Source organism: Diceros bicornis, chromosome 24 (genome assembly GCF_020826845.1).
Source record: "Diceros bicornis minor isolate mBicDic1 chromosome 24, mDicBic1.mat.cur, whole genome shotgun sequence".
Classification (NCBI taxonomy): Eukaryota; Metazoa; Chordata; class Mammalia; order Perissodactyla; family Rhinocerotidae; genus Diceros; species Diceros bicornis.
Window position 1 is genome coordinate 34,774,537 of NC_080763.1, and position 20,632 is coordinate 34,795,168.

The following is a 20,632-nucleotide window of genomic DNA, read 5'->3' on the forward strand; positions in this document are numbered from 1 at the left end:
ACATTCCCTCCTTTAAAAACACATTCTTAATGTTGCATACATCTCTTCTATTTTACATATTAACTAGAATTTTGTCACGTGTGAATCCTACTTGCAAAGGAGGATGAGAAACGTAGTTTTGGGCCAACTTAAAAATGGGAGTGCTATTATTATATAAGGGAAAAGAGATATTAGGAGCAAATAGTAGTCTTTGCTATAACTTGTGAAAGAATCTTCTTTAGTTACATATAAATGAAAACCAACATTTTCAATTGTCTGGAAAAGCAAGATTTTCTTTTTTTTACTGATCATGCTGGGAGTCAATGGTGATGTTCATTTTTGGAACAAGATGGTGTTAAGTGCTTAGTGGGATTTTTGTCCTGGGCTCCGTGAATTGTGACTAAGACCAAAAATAAGAACAAAAAGTAGTGGGTACCTAGATTATTATTTCTGAGAAATGCTTGTCTTGAAGACAGTCATTGAGAGACGTCATTTCATCAAAATGTGTTCTACTCCACTATATTAGTTTCCTAGATCTGCTGTAACAAATTACTATAATCTGGGATGTTTAAAACAACAAAAATTTATTCTCTCATGGCTCTGGAGGTCAGCAGTCTGAAATCAGTATTACTTGGCCAAAATCAAGATGTCAGCAAGGATTTCACTCCCTCTGGAGGCTCTAAGGGAGAATCCATTCTCTGCCTCTTCTGGTTTCTGGTGGCTGCTGGCATTCCTTGGCTACTGACTGACCACATCACTCCAAACTCTGCTTCTCTCTTTACATTCTTTCTCTTCTACTGTCTGTGTGATCTCCCTCTGCCTCCCTCTTATAAGGACACTTGTGATCGTATTTAAGGCCCACCCAGATAATCCCGGATAATCTCCTCATTTTAAAATCCTCAATTTAACTACCTCTGCAAAGATCCTTCTTCCTTATAAGGTGACATTTACAGCTTCCAGAGATCAGGACCTGATATCTTTGGGTGGTCATCATTCAGCCTACTACCTTCACCAACAAGAAAACGTGAAGATGGTTGGAGAAAAATGAAGAAGTCACCTTTTGGTGGAGGGCATTTCTTGTTAGGAGAAGCCATTCCCTCTCTCTCTTCTTTGTCATCTGGAAGGGGAGAGCTGCTTCTCTTGGAAACCAAGGGAGGCAGATCCCAAGAGAATCATTCATTGGCGGATTTGGGGGTGCCTATGGAAAGGGGACTTCTGACTCCACTCCCTGGTTAAATGTCTGTGTTAGCAGATGTGCTCACCTGCCCCTGTGATCCAGGCAGAGCGGAATTAAAGAGACAAGGCATGATGGAGGATAGTCAGACAGAGAGGGGCCCCTCCCCTCGCATGCACCCCTTCCATAGCTCCATTCCAAAAAACATACAGAGAAGGATCCCACACACACCTGCAAGTCCATGATCTGGGGTCTCATGGAGTCCCAGTGTCACACTCTGGCTGGGGATTGCTAAAGCAGGGGCCAAACAGACAGGTGCATTGAAGCAGTGGGGAGTGATGCAGCCAGATGGGGTTCAGTTGGAGTCAAATCTTGTAACGTGTTACCAACATCTGGGGAAGCTGCTTGGGACTGAGCCTCCATCAGAAGGGCATGTAACACTCCTCCACGTAGACAAAGAACTAGAAGAACAGTGTTGACCACCCAAGGAGAGATAAAGAAAGATATCAAGTCAAATGAGGATCTAGGTCTGCCTTATTCCACTTTTCTCTCCACCTCAGCATCAGAGGAACCAGTGAAAGGACACAGGGAGAGGGGGGTATGTGAAATCTGATCCATCACCTCCAATACCAGCCATGGAGTCCACTAGTCTAGCCAGTGCTGGGGGAGGGGAAGAAAAGAGCTTTAGATCTGACAAAAGGTTAAAATTTTTTTAGAGCTGAGTCTTAAAAACCAAAGGTGACTTTTAATTACTGAAAATGACAAAAAGCTAAAGAATCAGGCTGAAGTGTCATTAGGAGCCACAGCAACCCAGTGGGGAGAGGACTTTACTAAAGCATAGTTGAAAACAGTGACAGGGAAAAATGAAAATATTCCGTTTTTACTCTAAATGAATTGAAGCTCCCCAATAAACCAATTTTGTCCTTTAATCAAAATCACATCAGAGAATCAGCCTATGCAAATCTGAGTGGATCCTTATCTAGTCCATCTTTTTTCCCTATGGAAGCAGGGATACCATTATAATAAGCAAGTGATTCCCAAACTTCAGTCTTTTAAATGTCATCTACATGACTTTTGCCATATTGTCACACCACTCATACTATTACTTTATAGTTTTCCTTTGAATCTACTTTTTAAATTAAACATTTTTTAAAGAAAACTATCCTCAATTGTAATTGGAGGAATGATAGTAATTGCCGTAAATAAGCACAACAAAGACAAAAAGGATGCCCTCAAGTACTGTGGCCTGAGCCTGAGCTTCAATCTTAGTTAGAAAGATTAGCATCTTCGAGAGGTGTTAAAGCCATACTAGTATCAAACTGAGACTTTCTTCTTGATGTAATTAGGAGTGAAAAAAATTGCAGAGAGGGAGCCGGCCTGGTGGCCTAGCGGTTAAGTGCCCACGCTCCACTTTGGCGGCCTGGGGTTTGTGGGTTCATCATCCCGGGTGCGCACCGATGCACCGCTTGTCAAGCCATGCTGTGGCAGCATCCTATGTAAAATAGAGGAAGATGGGCACAGATGTTAGCCCAGGGCCAATCTCCCTTAGCAAAAAGAGGAGGATTGGCATCAGATCTTACTTTAGGGCTAATCTTCCTCACAAAAAAAATAATTGCAAAGAGAATAACTCTCACAGGAAAATTCAAAGTTTATTTAATGCTGCGACTGAGCAATAACACACGAAATGCCAAAACCTCAAATGAGAGGAAAGATATTCTGGAATATAGATATATAAGTACATACCTACCTCCAACATCTTCCTAAGCAGATTTTACAACTATGTGGGAATTTACACTGGAAGGTGACATATTAAAAAATAAGTCTTAAAATTTTAGAGCACAAAATGCTACTGTGGGAGATCAAGATTTGGCCACCCTGAAATATATCTCTTTACCTTGATTGTTTTCTCTGAAAGACATTTGACCTCCCCCACTAACTGCCTAAAAAATTTGACATGGTGGCTCCTTCCTGGAACAGATCTTCTATCATGATGGCTATAAAGATAATGTAAAATAGATGTTGCAATGGGAGGGGCACCAAGCCCCTTTTATCAAAAAACTCTATCTCTCCCTGACCAAATTATCAATAGATGACCCTAAAAAGAATTGTCCTTCTGCCCTCTGAAGTCCCAGGCCACTACCCACCCCCAACACGTTCCTTCGCCTTTAGCTGCAATACTTAAGCAAGCAGCTTAGACAGAGGGACGAGTTGCTCATTTCTGAGCTTCTCCCATGTATACATGTTATTAAAATTGGATTATTTTCTCCTGCTAACCTGTCTTGTTGATTATTTGGCCAGCCAGAAGAACCTTAAGGGAAAGGGCAGAGGGAGATTCTCCCTCTTCCCCCGACAGTTTTGACGTAGTCGCCAGGAGAAGCACTGGCTGGTAAGTTGCCTTCTCTGGCTGGAAGACCTGCCTTCTCCCTGGACTACTGCAGATGATGAGATACAGGAACGCCTGACGAAAGCCGGCAAAAGGTAAGACTTCTTACCACGTCAGCCTCCCCGAATCTCTATCTGCGGAGTCCGGCGGAAGGAAATGGTGAGAATTTTTTCTCTTTCTAAATTTAGATTGGCAGGAGAAAATATTTGGGAAACTAGTTTCTTGTGCTTTTAGTGACTCTTGGTTTAAATTTGGTAGAGTACTCTTGGTTTTGATCTTGATCCCTTTTCCTCCCAGAGTAATCTCTGTCTTGCTCTGTGTCCTGAGAACTTGGCTTTGTGACCTGTGAGAATATTCTCCTTGGTCTCCACCATACGGAAGGTGCATTTACCGGGGTGCCCCTTGGTGGCCAGTCGAGTAGACTGGGGTTCCGAACTGTCTCTTTGTCCGGCTGTGCCAAGCTCTCAGGGGAGTTTGTCATAAAGGGCCGAGTCCATAAGGGCTTTTGTCGTCTTAACCTTTGTTGCTTGTTAGTGCTGGAAAAATCCCATTCCAGTATCGCCTGCCCGGTGTCACAGATTAGCGGGTCTGTGACTGGAGGCGTCCCACACTATTGTGGGAGACCGGAGACGCCCTTTTATCCTTACCGCCTGTGCAACGAAGGTCTTTACTTTCTCTGAATATCTTTGGGAGTGAATTCTGTGGATCATGGGGGCTACATCATCTGCGCCCTCACCAGGGACGCCTCTTGCGTCCATGGTGAAGATTTATTCTAAGCGTGGAAAGTTACCTCCGGTCTTTCCTTAAAAAGGCTTATTGGTTCGAGTCACTATTGTAATAAATATACAAGTGAAGATCCTACTCGTCAATGGCCAGACGACGGATCCTTTAAATTGGAAAAACTTCTAAATTGGGGAAAAAAAATTTTTTTGAGAGTTCTCACATAATTGCTTAATTGGTACCTAAGAATTAAGGCCAGAAAAAGGAAGGGAAAAATTTGACTAGTCTTAAGACCTTGACTCAGGTTACAATTGAATTGAGAACATGTAAAAGTGTAAGTGTTGATAAGATTATAAAGGTTGGAATGTTTGAGCTAATTTTATACAAAGAGGTTACATCAACTTTGCCTGAGTATGTTTTAAAATGTCTGACTGGGAATGCTTCCCTTGTCCAAAGTTAGAAGATCAAGACCTATTGATAAAAATCTTAATGATAATTATGTTTAAAGGTATAAGAGGTGACGAAATTTACATGAAATTTTGTAAGAAAAAAAACTGATGTTATTTCTATTACAGAACTGGTTAACAAAAATAGTAGTTTAAATGATGGCTAATTTTATCTGAAGTCTTATGAAGTCTTATAGGCAATCTAAATAATTATTGGAAACAAGTAAATAGTTGTGAAAAAGATAAATGTTGGATGAACTTTAAACAATAATTATGTGTTATGGTAGTTACTGCTTCCAAACTCTTTTTGGTGACTTAAAGCTTTAGAGTTTTGCTAAATTTTATAAAAAAAAATTCTCTATCATCATTTCCAAATAAGATAAGATATTAGACATTGATTGCTAAATGTACGTTTGTCTACTTTTGGCTTTTCATTACAGGAAAACTAAAAGGTGTTTTGGGTCTATTGGTAAACATGTGTTTTATTAAAAGATTGTACTATAAAGTAACATATTTCTAGAAGTTATGAAGTGTTTATAAATTTTTCAAGCCACAAGATACTAATGTAAAAGAAAGTTTACAATTGTTTACTTAGTTTTTACTTACAAATTAAGGTTTCTAAGGGGTAAAATTCCTAATAAGTATATGTGATTGAAGCTACTAAAAATTAAGAAAAATATGTCTGTGTACAAGGAAAGTAAGATGTATAAAGGTACAAAGAATGGAAATGTTTTGTTTGGTTGATTAAGAAAGATAAATTTGTCCTCAAGTACTAGGAGGGAAAAGAAAGACATGGGACAAATTCTGAATGTAAAAAGAAAGTTATAGAAGGTTTGTGGAAGAGGAATTCTGGAAAAGGAGTTTTTGCATGGTCAAGTTGGCTAAGATTGAAATGAATTTAATTAAGTAAATGAGTTTTAATAGCAGAAATAAGCTGGTGCAAAATTAAAATTTGGTCTTCTGTCTCTTAAAAGGATAATTTGCTTAAACTTGATAAAAAGGTTACAAAAGATTTTTCTTTACCTTTGAGTAAGTCTACCTAAAAAAAAAAAAAAAAAAACTGTTAAAATAATTTCCTGTGTTCAAAAGACTGAGGTCTCTCTATTAAGGCTTTTTGGACTATTAATGCTCTGTTTGCTTTGATTGTTTATATTTTTGACAAGCTCCACCAAAATTCATATCTTAAATAAAGTCTTTTTTTTACTTTTTTCTTTGAGAATTTTCAAAGGGCCCTGGAACTTCTCAAAGAAATTTGCTCTCTACCTATAAAGAGAAAGATACTAAACTTATTAGGCTTATTCAGTATGGTAAATTACATAGAAAACATTGTCAGACAAGTGATGATAAGCCTGCTTAGGTGGTATTTTGTGGGTTAATGTTATTGATATAGGTGTTTTAAAATTGTATAACATTACTGAAATTCTGATCTGTCCTGGTTATCAGTCATAATTCTGGTTATTATTATTTTAAAGTGTTGTATGTCACAAAATTAACCAAATTTCCTTGTCAATTGCCATTTTGAGGTCTTGTTGTTTACAGACTTATTTCTTTGCTCTAATGCTTTTGCAAAATGTTTCGACTTCAGAAAAATTCATGGAAAGGACTCTGACATTTACACTGGAGTACAGGTTTCTGACAAACTTTCTGATCATAAAACTGAACTGGGTAAAAAATTATAGAAATCTGATGGAGAGACTGATAACTTCATGAAGCTGCTAACAAAAAGATTGGGATGAAGAATGGATTACACAGGACTGAACCAACTGATAAGGATGATTATAATTTTTATGATTTTTCGTTTGAAGTATTGCTGAATTTTTAATGTTTTGTTTTTTCAGATTTAAGGAAAACTTTTCCTCTTTTCTACTGAGCTAGCCATGACTTATAGCAATTTGGTAAATGATACTTTTGTAAGTAAAATTGAAATATTTATCTTTTTCTCTCTACCTGATCCCTCGAATTTAGAAACTCTTAGTAAGTGAGTATTGTTGTTTTCATGGCAATATAGTTATTTGCATAAGTTCAATAAGAATCTGTTCTCCTTATAACAGGACACAATTGGAAACACTGGTTCTATTACCAAGGTTGTGACTGGAACATCATATTTGCAATATAACTGTACAGCTTTTGAGGAATGAAGATTGGACTTATGGAATAAAGCCACGTGGAAATATTGGCCTGGTACCTTTATGTTCCAAGCAGCACTTACCAGGATAAGTAAAGAATGTCACTTATCTGGCAGGTACAAGGAACCTCGAAATATTTTGGGGAAACCTCGGAAGAGAGGAATTCACCCAAATCTTTAGGTATTGCAGGCAAAGTCTGATGACAAAATCCTTGGCTTGGCTTTCCTGGCCTTGAGAGACCTTTAAAGTTCAATCTGAGATTCCTTGTAAAAAGTTCCAGCAAAGCAGATTTAAAAGAGCCTATGTGATCAACTGCTATTCTTGCTGTACTTATGTAAATAATTGGGCCAACTCTATTGGAACTAGACTTATTTTGCAAACTAGTTTTAATTTTGCTATCTTAATAAAAATGAGGGTGATTTTAGAGAGAAAAAATTATATTTCAGTAAAAACTATTTCAGTATAAATTTGCGGAGATTAGATCCTAGTTTTGTTGTCTTTTGAGGTTTTTGTTTTATATCTGTTGACTGGACTGGATCCTGATTTCTTCTAGTCTCCTGAAATATCTGGCTACAGACGTCCAAACTAACGTTTTTGATTTTTTCCATCATTTTCATTTGAAATCACTGAAAACTAAACCTGCCCTTTTTCCTGAAGCCTTACAAACTGAAGCTGATGGACTTGATATAAACTTGAGATGACCTGACGACACCATCCGAGACATTTTAAACTGCAAAAGATGCTTTGACGCTGACATCTAAAATTCTTCTTCACTGGCTGTCCTCTGAACTCAAAAACTGCTTTACAACTTGCTCCAACCATTAACCTTGTTTTTCTTTTGTTTACATAGAAATGCTTCTATTAAATACTTGATTGCTTGCTTCCATAATATAGGCGTAACCTTGAGAGCCCACCTGCATCACCACTTTCCAAAAGGAACTTAATTGAACTGATCTATTATCAGGACTAAGAAATGTGTTCAGTGAGATGAAACAATCTACCAACTCAGCATCTGGACTATGAAACTTCTTTAAGTTTCAAAAGGACTGTGAAACTTTTAGTTTCAAAGGCGGGACTGTGGGAGATCAAGATTTGGCCACCCTGAAATATATCTCTTTACCTTGATTGTTTTCTCTGAAAGACATTTGACCTCCCCCACTAACTGCCTAAAAAATTTGACATGGTGGCTCCTTCCTGGAACAGATCTTCTATCATGATGGCTATAAAGATAATGTAAAATAGATGTTGCAATGGGAGGGGCACCAAGCCCCTTTTATCAAAAAACTCTATCTCTCCCTGACCAAATTATCAATAGATGACCCTAAAAAGAATTGTCCTTCTGCCCTCTGAAGTCCCAGGCCACTACCCACCCCCAACACGTTCCTTCGCCTTTAGCTGCAATACTTAAGCAAGCAGCTTAGACAGAGGGACGAGTTGCTCATTTCTGAGCTTCTCCCATGTATACATGTTATTAAAATTGGATTATTTTCTCCTGCTAACCTGTCTTGTTGATTATTTGGCCAGCCAGAAGAACCTTAAGGGAAAGGGCAGAGGGAGATTCTCCCTCTTCCCCGACACTACAGATATATATTAAATGCTCTATCAGTTAAGACTCGTTCGTTGCAAGTGACAGCAAAGAATTTATTGGCTCCTATAACTGGGAGGCCCAGTTCAAATACTTCAACCAGAGCTGTATTTAAGGACTCAGATAACGCCTTCAGGATATTATTTCTCTCTCTCTCCCTCTCCTCTCTCTCTCCTTATCTGTTGGACACATGCTTTCCACAGGGAGCAAGATAACTGTCAGCAGCCCAGTACTCTATCTCCCAGCTTAGCAGACCCAGCAGAAAGATCCAACGCCAATAGCTCCAGCAGCTAAGTCCCAGCAAGGATGCAGACAGGATGGGATGCTGACTAGGGTTCCACACCCACTTTTGAATCAATCCCTGAGGCTAGTTGGCTGGACATGTTCTGGCCAGGCCAGGATCACATTCCCCCTTCGCGTGATAATGGAGGGGCAGGAGAAGAGAGGGGACTGGGAAGGAGGAAAAATGGAGACAACATCACTGAGAGGACAAGAGATGCGTTTCCCACAGGAAGAAAAGGGAAAGGATGTTGGGCAGTCAAAAACGACAGGTGTCCACAACAATGCCTTCTCTGTGCCAGGCATATTCAGTTTGAAAAGAAGCTAAAAGATCACTTAATAATACTTAAAAATACAAAGAGTAAATGTGTGATGAACGACTACCATCTCCGGGGAAGAAGACTGTCAGTGCTCAGCTCCTGCCCCTTCCTTGCGTGCCAATCCCGACTTCAGCAGTCAGCATCTGTACCTTATACCCTTCTCTGAACACTGAAGCCCACTTTACCTGCCCATGGGGAATTAACCACCTGCCCCAGCAGCCCTTAGATGAAGACTGATGGTAGGCATTGGAAAGATACCCCAGCTCCCCCACCCTTGGGTAGGACAGCTCTGGGCTGTTTCCCAGAGTTCTCCGAAGGGATTGAGCTGCATTTGTCCACTTGCTTGTTGGCACCCCTTTATGGCTTCCTTTTCTTCTCTGTCTCACTTATGTACTCCCCTACGGGTATTTACTGGGATAACCTCCTAAATAAACTACTTGCACTTGAATCCTTCTCCCAGGATCTGCTTCCAAGGGAACCCAAACCATGGCAGCCAGGCACTGTGGAAAGCTATTTACTGGTATTGCCTCTTGTTCTCACAACAATCTCATGAAGTAGACACTATTATTATGCTATTATTATAATCATTTTACAGATGAAGAATTGCGGTCCTTGGTCAAGGTCATGCAGCTAGGAAACAGCAGAGCCAGGATTCAAAAGTGAGTAGATTCCAACACACTTAATGGCTATTCTGTGTTACCTGACAGTTTATAATATCCCTGTAGATGTCCGTCTTCCAGTGGTTCTGTTCACAGCAGGTAAAGCCCAGAGGATTACTGAAAAGGTTGTAAGTGAACTGGAGAAGCTATGGTTGTGTCCTGTAGACTCTGAGGGGAAAATGTGAGCCGAATAGTGATGGGTCTTGCATTTAGTAGGTGCTTATCAACATTGGTTGCACTAACATGCAGCAGTTTTTAGTTTACAGGAAGTCATTAATGTTCTTCTCTACCATCCTTGAAAAAGAGAAGCTGCCCCTTCTGAGGGATAATTCTCCAGTAAAATGTTCCTAAACTCAATATGAATGACAATCTCTCTGGATTATGGTAAATTAATCATTTCTAGGGCCGGCTCCGTGGCTTGGCGGTTAAGTGCGCGCGCTCTGATGCTGGCGGCCCGGGTTCGGATCCCGGGCGTGCCCTGAGGCACCACTTCTCCGTCCAACCCGAGGCCAAGTCCCACGTACAGCAACTAGAAGGATGTGAACCTATGACATGCAACTATCTACTGGGGCTTTGGGAGGAAAAAAAATGAATAAATAAAATCTTTAAAAAAAAAATCATTTCTAGGTTAGGAGAAAAACTGGGCTCAACTGGACTCTATTTCATTTTGGAAGAACAATGTATGTTGGTCTTTTAAAATATATATATGACTTTAAAATATACATACTCACATTTATTTCAGACAGCTTAGGTACAGGTTTGCCTAAGACAAAGGACTTAAGCAAACTCTCATTTCCGCTTTCCATTTTATATGTCCATGATTGCACATGAAAATAATTTTTCCATTATTTTAGGCAGCACATGCATAATGAAATGTCACTGAGATAATTATCTCACTGCCTATTTCCTGATTTAGTGGATGGAGCACTAAACCAGAAATCAGAAAGCTGAGTTGCATGGGCTAATTATTTAACTTCTCTGGGATCTAGTAGTCTTTTCTGTAAGATGACAATTTTGGCTTAGTAATCACTGACATCCTTCAAGCCTCCAAATTCTCTGACACAGGAGGGAAAATATTTGTTTACTACTAATCTTGTTTAAAAAGTAAACTAAGGAGACTCAGAGCATCATTTATTCTACCCTATTTGTCTGTTTATTTTACATAGCATCCACTCTGTATATTATAAATGATACAGAGGAAGTTTTTCTGTGTCTAGCCCATCACCAAAGTTTCTAGACTGTGCCCTCACTGTGGAAAATGACTCCTGTATTTACTTCTTGACTCACAATGTTTTTTTATAATTTTTTTCCCCCAAAGCCCCAGTAGACAGCCGTATGTCACAGCTGCACATCCTTCCAGCTGCTGTATGTGAGACGCGGCCTCAGCATGGCCAGAGAAGCGGTGCGTCGGTGCACACCCGGGATCTGAACCCCGGGCCGCCAGCAGCGGAGCGCACGCACCCAACCGCTAAGCCATGGGGCCAGCCCCACAATGTTTTTTTTAAATCTAAGGTTGCCTATGGGTATAAACTTCAGTGGACACTTACTGTTCCATAACAAGAGCTGTTTTCATAACACATTTTCATACTGTTGGGCAATTTAAATTTTGTTTAAAAACATGAAACAATGAATACTGAATAATTGCAGACAAGAAAATGGAAGAACTCAAAGAGGGTAAGAAAAATCTTATATTTGAGCCAAGTCAAGTCAGAAATTGTGCATTTCTGAGGAGGTCAAGCAATCCCCCACCTCCACTGTCTAAGTTTACTTGCTCAAATATTCTGAAGAAATAATCAATGCAGTCTAAATTTAAATCTGTTTCCAACAGTGCTCTACAAACACTTTCAATTTTTAGGTCAAACCAAAAGATATTGCCTGTATTTGATCACTTTTGACTTATAAAACAGCAATTTTGTGTCATTTAGCCTAATAATTGAAAGCTTTTGAGGACAATATTGCAGGCAGACATCCTAAAAGACAAAGAACTAAAGTATGACTGGGGTGAAGATTGAATCCCTTAGAAAAGCTAGGTAGGGCATCAACAAAGGATGGTTTTCATTGATGCTTACAAAAATTAGTTGTTGGTTTTTTTTTAATTCATTTGTATGTGGCAGTTTGTGAATCATAGATGCACTTATAAGAGCTTCATTGCAACTTCCCAGAAATCCATTAACTGTTAAAACTCTGAGCTCTTTTTTTGTGTGTGACAAATATTACCAGGATAGACTAACACTTCGTTTATTTTTTTGTTTTGCTTTGTTTTTAACGATGAAGCCACTTGTAAACAGAGAACACATTAGGTGGAGATTATCAAACCTTTAGGCCGAGCATTGTCCGTGATGTACTGTGACAACAGATTGACAGTGGAAGAATAGATAAAATGCTCTGTCTAAGCTATGGGGACAGGTTACCTAGTAACCAGAGAATGATTACATTCTGTTCACAGAGACTTGTTCTCTTAATTGGACGAAAAGATTTAAAGATCACAGCTGGGGAGAAACTGGAGCCATGGAGGACTAGGACAGTTATCAGTGGGCCTGATATCTGCAATTCTAGCAGCCTTTGCTAAAGGGTCACAAGATGAGTGAATCTTCTATTAGTAATAAGAAGCCAGCTAAGCTATCTACAGAGTCATAATTTTGTGCTCTTCTCAATTGTAGGAGAAGTGAAAATACAGTGTGGAATGGAGCATATTAAAAGGTACAGCGCAAAATCCGTGTGGTGTTATAGTTCTGAGAATGATCATTTTCTATGGACAAGATTATCTTTGTGTTCAGATATCAGAGTTCTATTCCTTAAGAGGAGTCAAAGTGGTCACTTGGGGTCAGTATATCTTGTTTGCTCACTGTTGTCCATCTGTTAGGCACATATTGCTTTATAAAGAATTATGGTCGTTCCTGTTCTCCTTCTCTAACAATAAAATTAAGAAAAATCAAGTTATAGGTTGAAAATGATGAAGATATTTTATCTATCAAGGACCCTTAGATAATACAATCATTTTTTCCTGTGCTCAAAAGAGAACTCGGTATATATGTCAATAACTATAATCAGAAAAGCTCTACCTTGCAGTCACTTTTAAAAATGTTTTTCAGTTGCACCTTAACACTCCTTGAATAAGATGTGTAGGTTAACATTGCCTCAGCTTGGCTGCTCTCTGCACAGGGATGCAGCTTCAAACCTTCCTAAAGCCCCCTCTAGTGTCAAACAGCAAATTAATCCATTACTTCATACACGCTAATACGCCCAAGCCCGGAGAGCTGTTTTCTCAGTTAGTTATTACATGAATCAGTAGCTACACTATTTTGATTGGAGAATGACTGAGAGATAGTCAATAGCTCAAATTTTCAAGCATTCCTCAATCACCAAAACCTAAGGGATTTGGTTTTGAGACTGAGGTCACGACAAAGTGCACACACACCATTTAATTCTATTTCTTTTACTCTGCCCTGGTTATGTATTCCTTAAAAAATATTTCCTAAATGGCTTTCATTTTGTCCTTCAGGGACTTTAAAAATTAAAATACGTTCATAACAACCCAATGAATGGAAAAAGACTATCTTGGCGTTTTACCGATTACTGCCTTTACTGCATTTATTGGATAATTTTCACTGATGGTGCTAAGCATGTCCAAACAGATCAACATGAATTCCAGGAATCCTCTGAATTATGAAACTAAAGGTTATCTATAAATATATAGAGTAAATATATATATAATAATATAATGTTTTAAAATAATATATAATAAAATGCAATAAATAAACCATATATTATATGTATTAGACTGTATATTATAGTATGCATAATATATAGTTTATTCTATTTATATCTCCATTTACAAAGGGCTTAGGAGTCATCCAATAAAATATAGATCCAATTGAGCCATTAAAATAAGAGTAGAATAAAAAAAGCCACCTGCCTAATAAAGGAAATTAAAGAGATAAATAGAAAAACAGGCTATGAATAATTACTGCAACTGAGCACAAATCTTAGTTTTGACCTTCCTGTCAGCTAAGACAAAAAGAGAAACCCAGTAATAGAAGTAAGTATAACAATTCATTAGAGAAGAGAAAGTTTTTCCTTCTCAAATACAGATACACAAATTTCTAGATATCAATAAAAATAAATATAGCATTGGAATAATTTCTTAACAATGTGAAATTCATATTTAAATAGTCAACAAAAGGTCTTCAGGAATGTCTACTCTTCAAGACCATTGCAGCTGGTGGTGATTCCCCCAATGGAAGGGTGTTCCTGGGAGCTAATTCTACAATAAGCCCATACAGGCTGCATGCATCTGTCTATGATCATGAATTGTCTCCTGCGAAAAGCAACCAGAAAGGATATTCTCTCTCTTGTTTATACACACAGAGTGAAAGCCAAGGACAAATTAAATTGCACTTATGATAATATGCTCACTGCTAAAATTGGAGGAAAAAAGACCCTACTGTGTACTTCTTCAAAGAACTGGAACAAAATACTTAAAAGAGAAAATAATGAAATGAGAATGGCTTCAGTTGAAGTTAGATACCAAGCAATACCATTGCTCTCCCATTTTGCTGTCCTCTCCCAATCTTGGAGACCCTTTCCTATTTCAAAGCAAAATCTACTTTTCACCTAAAAATCTACTTTCATAAGAACAGACATCACCTTTGTGTGAATCAAGTCACTGTGTTACCACTCCTAGAGGCGTTTGCCCTTTAAGGTCTAGCTCTAATTCAATTTGACAAATGCTTACTGGAGGCCTACTATATGCAAGATATTTTCCAGATGCTAGTAGCGGAATAAAAGTCTTCATGGTTTTTTTTGTGTGTGAGGAAGATCAGCACTGAGCTAACATCTGCCAATCCTCCTCTTTTTTTGCTGAGGAAGATTGGCCCTGAGCTAACATCCGTGCCCATCTTCCTCTACTTATATGGGACGCCGCCACAGGACGACTTCACAAGCGGTGTGTCGGTGCGCACCCGGGACCTGAACCAGCGAACCCCAGACCACTGCAGCAGAGCGCGTCCGCTTAACCACTTGGCCATCGGGAGAGGGGCGGGGCAAAGGGTTCTTGTTTTTAGACAGGGATTTCAAGCATTAGTGACTAGGCAGGCAAGAGAATTTTTGTTCTCCCGGTAACATCTGACTCTGCTCCTGTATCCTTCTAAATGACCTTTGGTGTTGGGGCTACAGATCCGTCACACACACTTTCAAATTCCTCAAACTTTGAATCAAATAATCTCCCTACTCTAGAGTCTTCCAGAACCAGGAGTTCAGGTGTTACTATAAACAGATTTCTGGCTTATTCCCTCTTCCTTGTTATAGGGTTCCTGACTGACTCCCGTATGCCTGAATTCCCTGATATCCCAAGTCTTCTGAAACAGGAGTCCTAGAGGGGAGAAAACTATTAATTGTCGAATAACTTCTTTTATTTTCCAGGCACTGTAAACATTAATCCTTTCTGCTACAAAGTTAGTAGCAGTTTTACACTTTAGAAAAGAGGGGACCTGAAGCTCAGAGAGGTAAGATCAAGCTGGCAAGTGGCAGAAAACTCACAATTAAGTTCCACATATCTGTCTCCAAAGCCAGTACTCTTTCCATTACAGCAGTGGTTCTCCACGGGGGGGGGGGGGGGGGGGGGGGTGCGATTCTGCTGCCCCCAAGGGACATTTTGCGATGGCTGGAGACATTTTTGATTGTCACAACCCTGGGGGCTGGAAGGGTGGGGGTGGGGGTGGGCTGCTACTGGCATGTAGTGGGTAGAGGCCAGGGATGCTGCAAAACATCCTACAACGTACAGGGCAGCCCCCCGCCCCCCAACAAAGAATTACGCCTCCAGCCCAAAATGTCAGTAGTGCCGCTGATGAGGAGCGCTACATTACAGAATGCTCCCTGCCCTATTCTGATGTTATTTCCAAGAATTCAAAGGTAACAGCTCCAAAATTAAACAAATTGTAGAAAGCCACTGATCAATCAACGCCTTGTTCATGTTGCAACTCTTCCACCATAAAGGAAAACAGATTGGAGCCTTAATATAAAAAAAAGGCAGGGGCGGGGGGGACGTGGAGGAAGCTCGGTAAGCAGAAAGGAAATGCAAACTGATTATTGAGGTGAAAGAATTAAGAGGTAAATATGTAGATGCTATTCATGCCCAGGACTTCCACTAATCCAAATGTTCACAGGCTGCTTTGAAATTTAATTATTTGGAACTGATTAAATGTTACCCTGACCTCAACCAACATTTGCGTTTGATTTTTTCCCAGGACCCAGGGGACGCGGATGCCAGATGAGACCACCTTCTCTCCCCACTCTTCCCGCAGGGACAAGGCCTGCCACGTGCTGGTGACTTGGCTCCTGACAGGAAGCCGCCCTGTGGATGACTGGCAGGATCCCAGAGCAACAGACTGGCGCTCGGGGAACTTCCCGCGCGCGGTCACAGCGTCCTACCGGCGATCTCCTCTCTCCGGGTACCACCGGGGGCGGGGCTTCGGGGGCGCAGGTCCCTGCGCCTTGACGTCACAATCCCGTCGCCTTAAAGCCTGCCCTTAGCAACCGGCCTGGCGACGGTCTCCAGCTGCTGCCCGCCCCCGCCGGCTCCTCCTTGCCAACTCTCTGCTGCCGGGGCTGGCCTGGCCCGGGAAGGACCGAAGGGGACCCAGCGTGTCCCCACGGCGGCTGCAAGAGGAGCTAAGCATGGATGGCAGCCGGAGAGGTAAAGGGCAGCTCTCCCGGGCGACCGCCTCGCGCCCGCCGGCGCTCCGGGCCTTGGGTGGCGGGTCCGGGTACCCTGGGGGTCGAGGCTGCACCCTGGGCGCTCCCGGTCCCCTGCTTGGTCGCCAGTGTTGATCTGAGTGTTGCCTCGAGACCCTGCTTGCCGGGTTCTCAGGTCTGCTTCTTGCTCAGAATTTGTCGCCATGACTCCAGGAAGCCAGGTACCCTGAACTTGGAATCATGCCGCTTTTATTACCTTGATGGCTCCGAGGCAGAGGAACCAATTTGGTATTTGGAGTCAAACCTCCGTGGGCCCCAAATCAAGCCCCGCTGCTCTGTGCAGGGGCGACCCTTAATTTCCTCATTTCAAGAAGTGGGGTAAAACGTCCATGTCCTAGAGTTCTTGAGGATTAAATGTAGATAATACATATAAAGTTCCTGGCATATTTTAAGTACTCAGTAAATACGAAATCTTCCATTCTGTAACAAACGACCCCCAACCCCAAAACTGTTGTGTAACCCAAGGATTCTCTAACTTTAACGTGAATAGGAATCCCCTAGGAATCATGTCAAAATGCAGATTATGATTCAGTAGGTCTGGTGGGGCTGAGATTTTGCATGTCTAATAAGCTTCCAAGTGATGCAGTGTTGCTAGCTACAGTTTTAGTAGCAAAGGACTAATCCATAATCATATACACGTGCCCTTGACTGAATACTGTGAGTCAAGTGGACATCATGGTGGAACAGTTGGGGTCGTATAATTTTAAATGTCTTCGAATCGGCCCAACCCAAATAATTTGTGTCGTCACACTTTCTGAGCAAGTAGCATTCTTTCCTCAAGCCAAGTAAGGCAATCTCCAGACCCGAGCCTCCCAATTCAGTGTTCTTATCTACTTTTCTAAGTACCTTTAAACCAAGCTGCTAGATGGTTCTTTGCAATAAGCCTTCCTTTGAATATGAGTGTGCCTTTATTATGTAATCGTTGATCAAAATAAGTGCTGTTCTGAATGTAGGAGATGACTGTTCATTGATTAGCAAACTGTATTCTGACACTTTACCAACCTAAGTTCCGGAAAAAGCAAACCAACATGCTTGTCTGGTTTTAAGGAAGTTTAAAACATAAACTAACATTAAGCCCTTGCTTACAAGCTGTCTTTGTGGATCAAATAATGAGATAACTTAGAAACCATTCCTAAGTTGGAATAACTTAGAAACTCATCCCTAATGAGATTCCTAAGTTATCGCATTATTTGATCCACAAATACAGCTTGTTAGGTAGGTATTATCCTCATTTTACAGTGAATAAGAGATCGTAAATTACTTGCTACAGTCACAGTAAGTGAACAGGCTTTGAATCCAGGTGAGGCAAGTGAAACCCTAGAACCATTGTTTTTATTTACTGCCACATGGTAGATGTGGGGGCATGGGAAAAGGATGTATGTAAAATTTAGAGTATAATAGAATTAATATGTTCTCAGTATTTGTTTATTGAATTATTTTTAAAATTAGGTACATGTCAAAATGTGAAAAGTTTATATTTTTATAATTTACCCAATTTAATTAACTTCATTTTTAGGATATTCTATAATATATGTATCAAACACTGTTATTGACTTTGAATTTTTACAACAAATGTAATAGTCAACCAATATCTGGAGCAGTCAGTTCTCATATACCATAATTATTATTATTAATAGGAAACCATAAATAATTTTAGCCAGAGCTAAAATATTTAATTTTAATTGAAAATATTGCAGTTTCTAAATTTCTTAGATTTCATTGAGATGTTACCTTTGATGATTTCAGAGCACAAAATATTAAGACACCTAAAGTAAAAAAAATTATTTCTCTTCTCTTTTGTCATTTTCTTACTGTAATCACATTTCTTGACTTTCTTTTGTAAGGCAAACCTCCTGTGTGGTGGTGTAATAGAAAGACCACCAGCCTGAAAAACAGTAAATCTTGCTTGTAATCTTTGTTTGCTATTAACTGGGTAATCTTCAGCAAATCACTTTGCCTCCTTGGGCCTTAGTCATTTGGAAAATGGTGGACTTGGACTAGAAGATCTATACATGAGGTCTTTTTTCCAGTTTCTCAAGGGAGAAGAGGAAGAAAAGATTGAGAATAACAAACTGCCATCTGCTCTATTATCAATGACCTTTGGGGAGAAAAGAAGACAACCCTATTGGTACAGATAACTGAAAGTAGCTTGAAAAAAAATTTTTTAATCTATTGGTCCAATAGAGACACTTATCAATTGCATCAGATTCCAAAATTCTGGTTTTCCTGGGAAACTTGGCCACAAGAAAACCTTCACCTTTCCTCACGAAAGTCTTCTGGCTGTCTTGGTGAAATCACACTGTGTAGGGAACTGGGCTGCTCGCACATACTGATGAATTTCATTACACTAGCAAGACCTTCAATCTCATGGACAGGTTTTTAGTCCTAATCCAGTTAGAGGATGATGTTCTTTTTCCTAGCGTTTGGTCTGAGGCTAATTTTCCATGTCCCTTCATATCAGTCTGGGTCCAATCAGGAGATAGAAACCATATAGTGATTTAAACAAGGAAAGTTTAAAGAATTATTAAACTATCATAAAAGAATATAAGATATAAGAAATCTCTATATGGAAGATGTGGTATATATACACAATGGAATACTACTCGGTCATAAGAAATGATGAAATCCAGCAATTTGTGACAACATGGATGGACACTGAGGGTATTATGCTAAGTGAAATAAGTCAGAGGGAGCATGTCTGTATGATCTCACTCATAAGTAGAAGATAAAAACAACAACAAACAAACACAAGAGACAGAGATTGGATTGGTGGTTACCAGAAGGGAACAGGGGAAGGAGGAGGGCGAAAGGGATGATTAGGCACACTTGTGTTGTGATGGATTGTAATTAGTGTTTGGTTGGTGAACATGATGTTATCTATGCAGAAACAGAAGTATAATGATGTACACCTGAAATTTATACAATGTTATAAACCAATATTACCGCAATAACAAAAATTAAAAAAAAAAATCCTTAAAAAAAAGAAAAGAGAAAAAAAGAAATCTCTAAATGGTACCCAAGAGCCAAGGGAGAGTACTCAAGGAAGGACAAATTTGGAAGGGGGACTTCCTCCCAAAGCCTGGAGTTCAGACCTCATTGGAGAAGGTGTAGTTGCATCCCACTAGATGGCAGGGAAGTTCATTGATGCCCAAGCCAAAGGTGGGCTGCAGTCACTGGACAAATAAGAATCAGCTCTCTGGAGTGCAGGCAGGGCACAAACAAGCTATAGCCAGTGGCCAGGAGCACACATTTTCAGAGAGAATGGGGGCCCTGGGGTGATAGGAGGCCTGTAGCACATAGTAACCCTGTCATAAGGTCATGGGATCGTGGGAAACAAACCTCTGGAGAGGAGGAGGGCCTTACCTGGCCTTGTGATCACCTCTTAACGCAGGCACCACATGCTGCAGGCCTTCTACCTGCACTGTTTCTTTGATTTTCTCTGGTCACTCACTGAGGGAGTGTGCATTCTGGGTTCATGGTTGGAGGTAGAGTACCACCATATCTCCTTAAACCCACAATGCTGACCCACCATTCAGTAGCAAGAAACAGTAGGAGAGCTCCTTCCTCCTATAGTGTTCTTCCAGGGCCCTCTACTGATAAAGGAGAACTATTTAACGGAATTTTTATTATTTCAGAGGGTGTATTGAAGGGTGAATTTGGAGCTGAGAGGTGATAATTTGATAACTGGCACAGTCTACCACTTTGGCTACTCAGCTTCTATCTGCACCCTGCTACACACATTTGAACTTGCTTACAACAGTAAAACAACTCCATATTTCTACCTAACAAGATACAGCTATTATGCTTAAAAGTAAATAACCTCACTTTTGGAGTAACAGCACAAGGAGCTCAAGACACCCACTCCTCAGTGAAAGAGGCATAACTGATGAAAAATTTTTTTAAACACACATAAGCATTTAAAGTCTCTGGAAATTGTCATAAAGGCATTCAGTGCGTGATGAAATATTTATCTGATAAAATCTACTGAAGCTTGGTAATAACAGCAAGAGTCTGTGGCACTTGAGCCAGAATCCGCTCCTTCTCTCGTTGCCACCCCACTTCAGTTTGATGGAAGCTACACTCTGGGCAGATGTGATGGAGAAGATGGGATTCTCCCTCCTCTTCAGCTCCCAAAGGATATCATAGCTGACCAGGAGGGACAGGCCAGCATTGTTTCTCATCCCCTCCAACTCAAATTTGTAGAGGCT

The 20,632-nt window shown here is 40.2% G+C and overlaps 1 protein-coding gene across 3 annotated transcripts in view; it reads left to right on the top strand.

Moving 5' to 3' along the window:
- Positions 1-16,201: 16,201 nt before the first annotated feature.
- Positions 16,202-20,632, top strand: part of SPATA7 (spermatogenesis associated 7) — a 43,025-nt gene continuing 38,594 nt past the window's right edge. For 2 of the 3 annotated variants that reach the window (XM_058567514.1, XM_058567515.1), the window contains exon 1: positions 16,202-16,365. In XM_058567514.1, coding sequence (XP_058423497.1) covers positions 16,347-16,365 — 19 coding nt within the window. In that variant the 5' untranslated portion in view covers positions 16,202-16,346. The remainder of the gene's footprint in view (positions 16,366-20,632) is intronic. The other variant, XM_058567516.1, reaches the window with a different exon arrangement.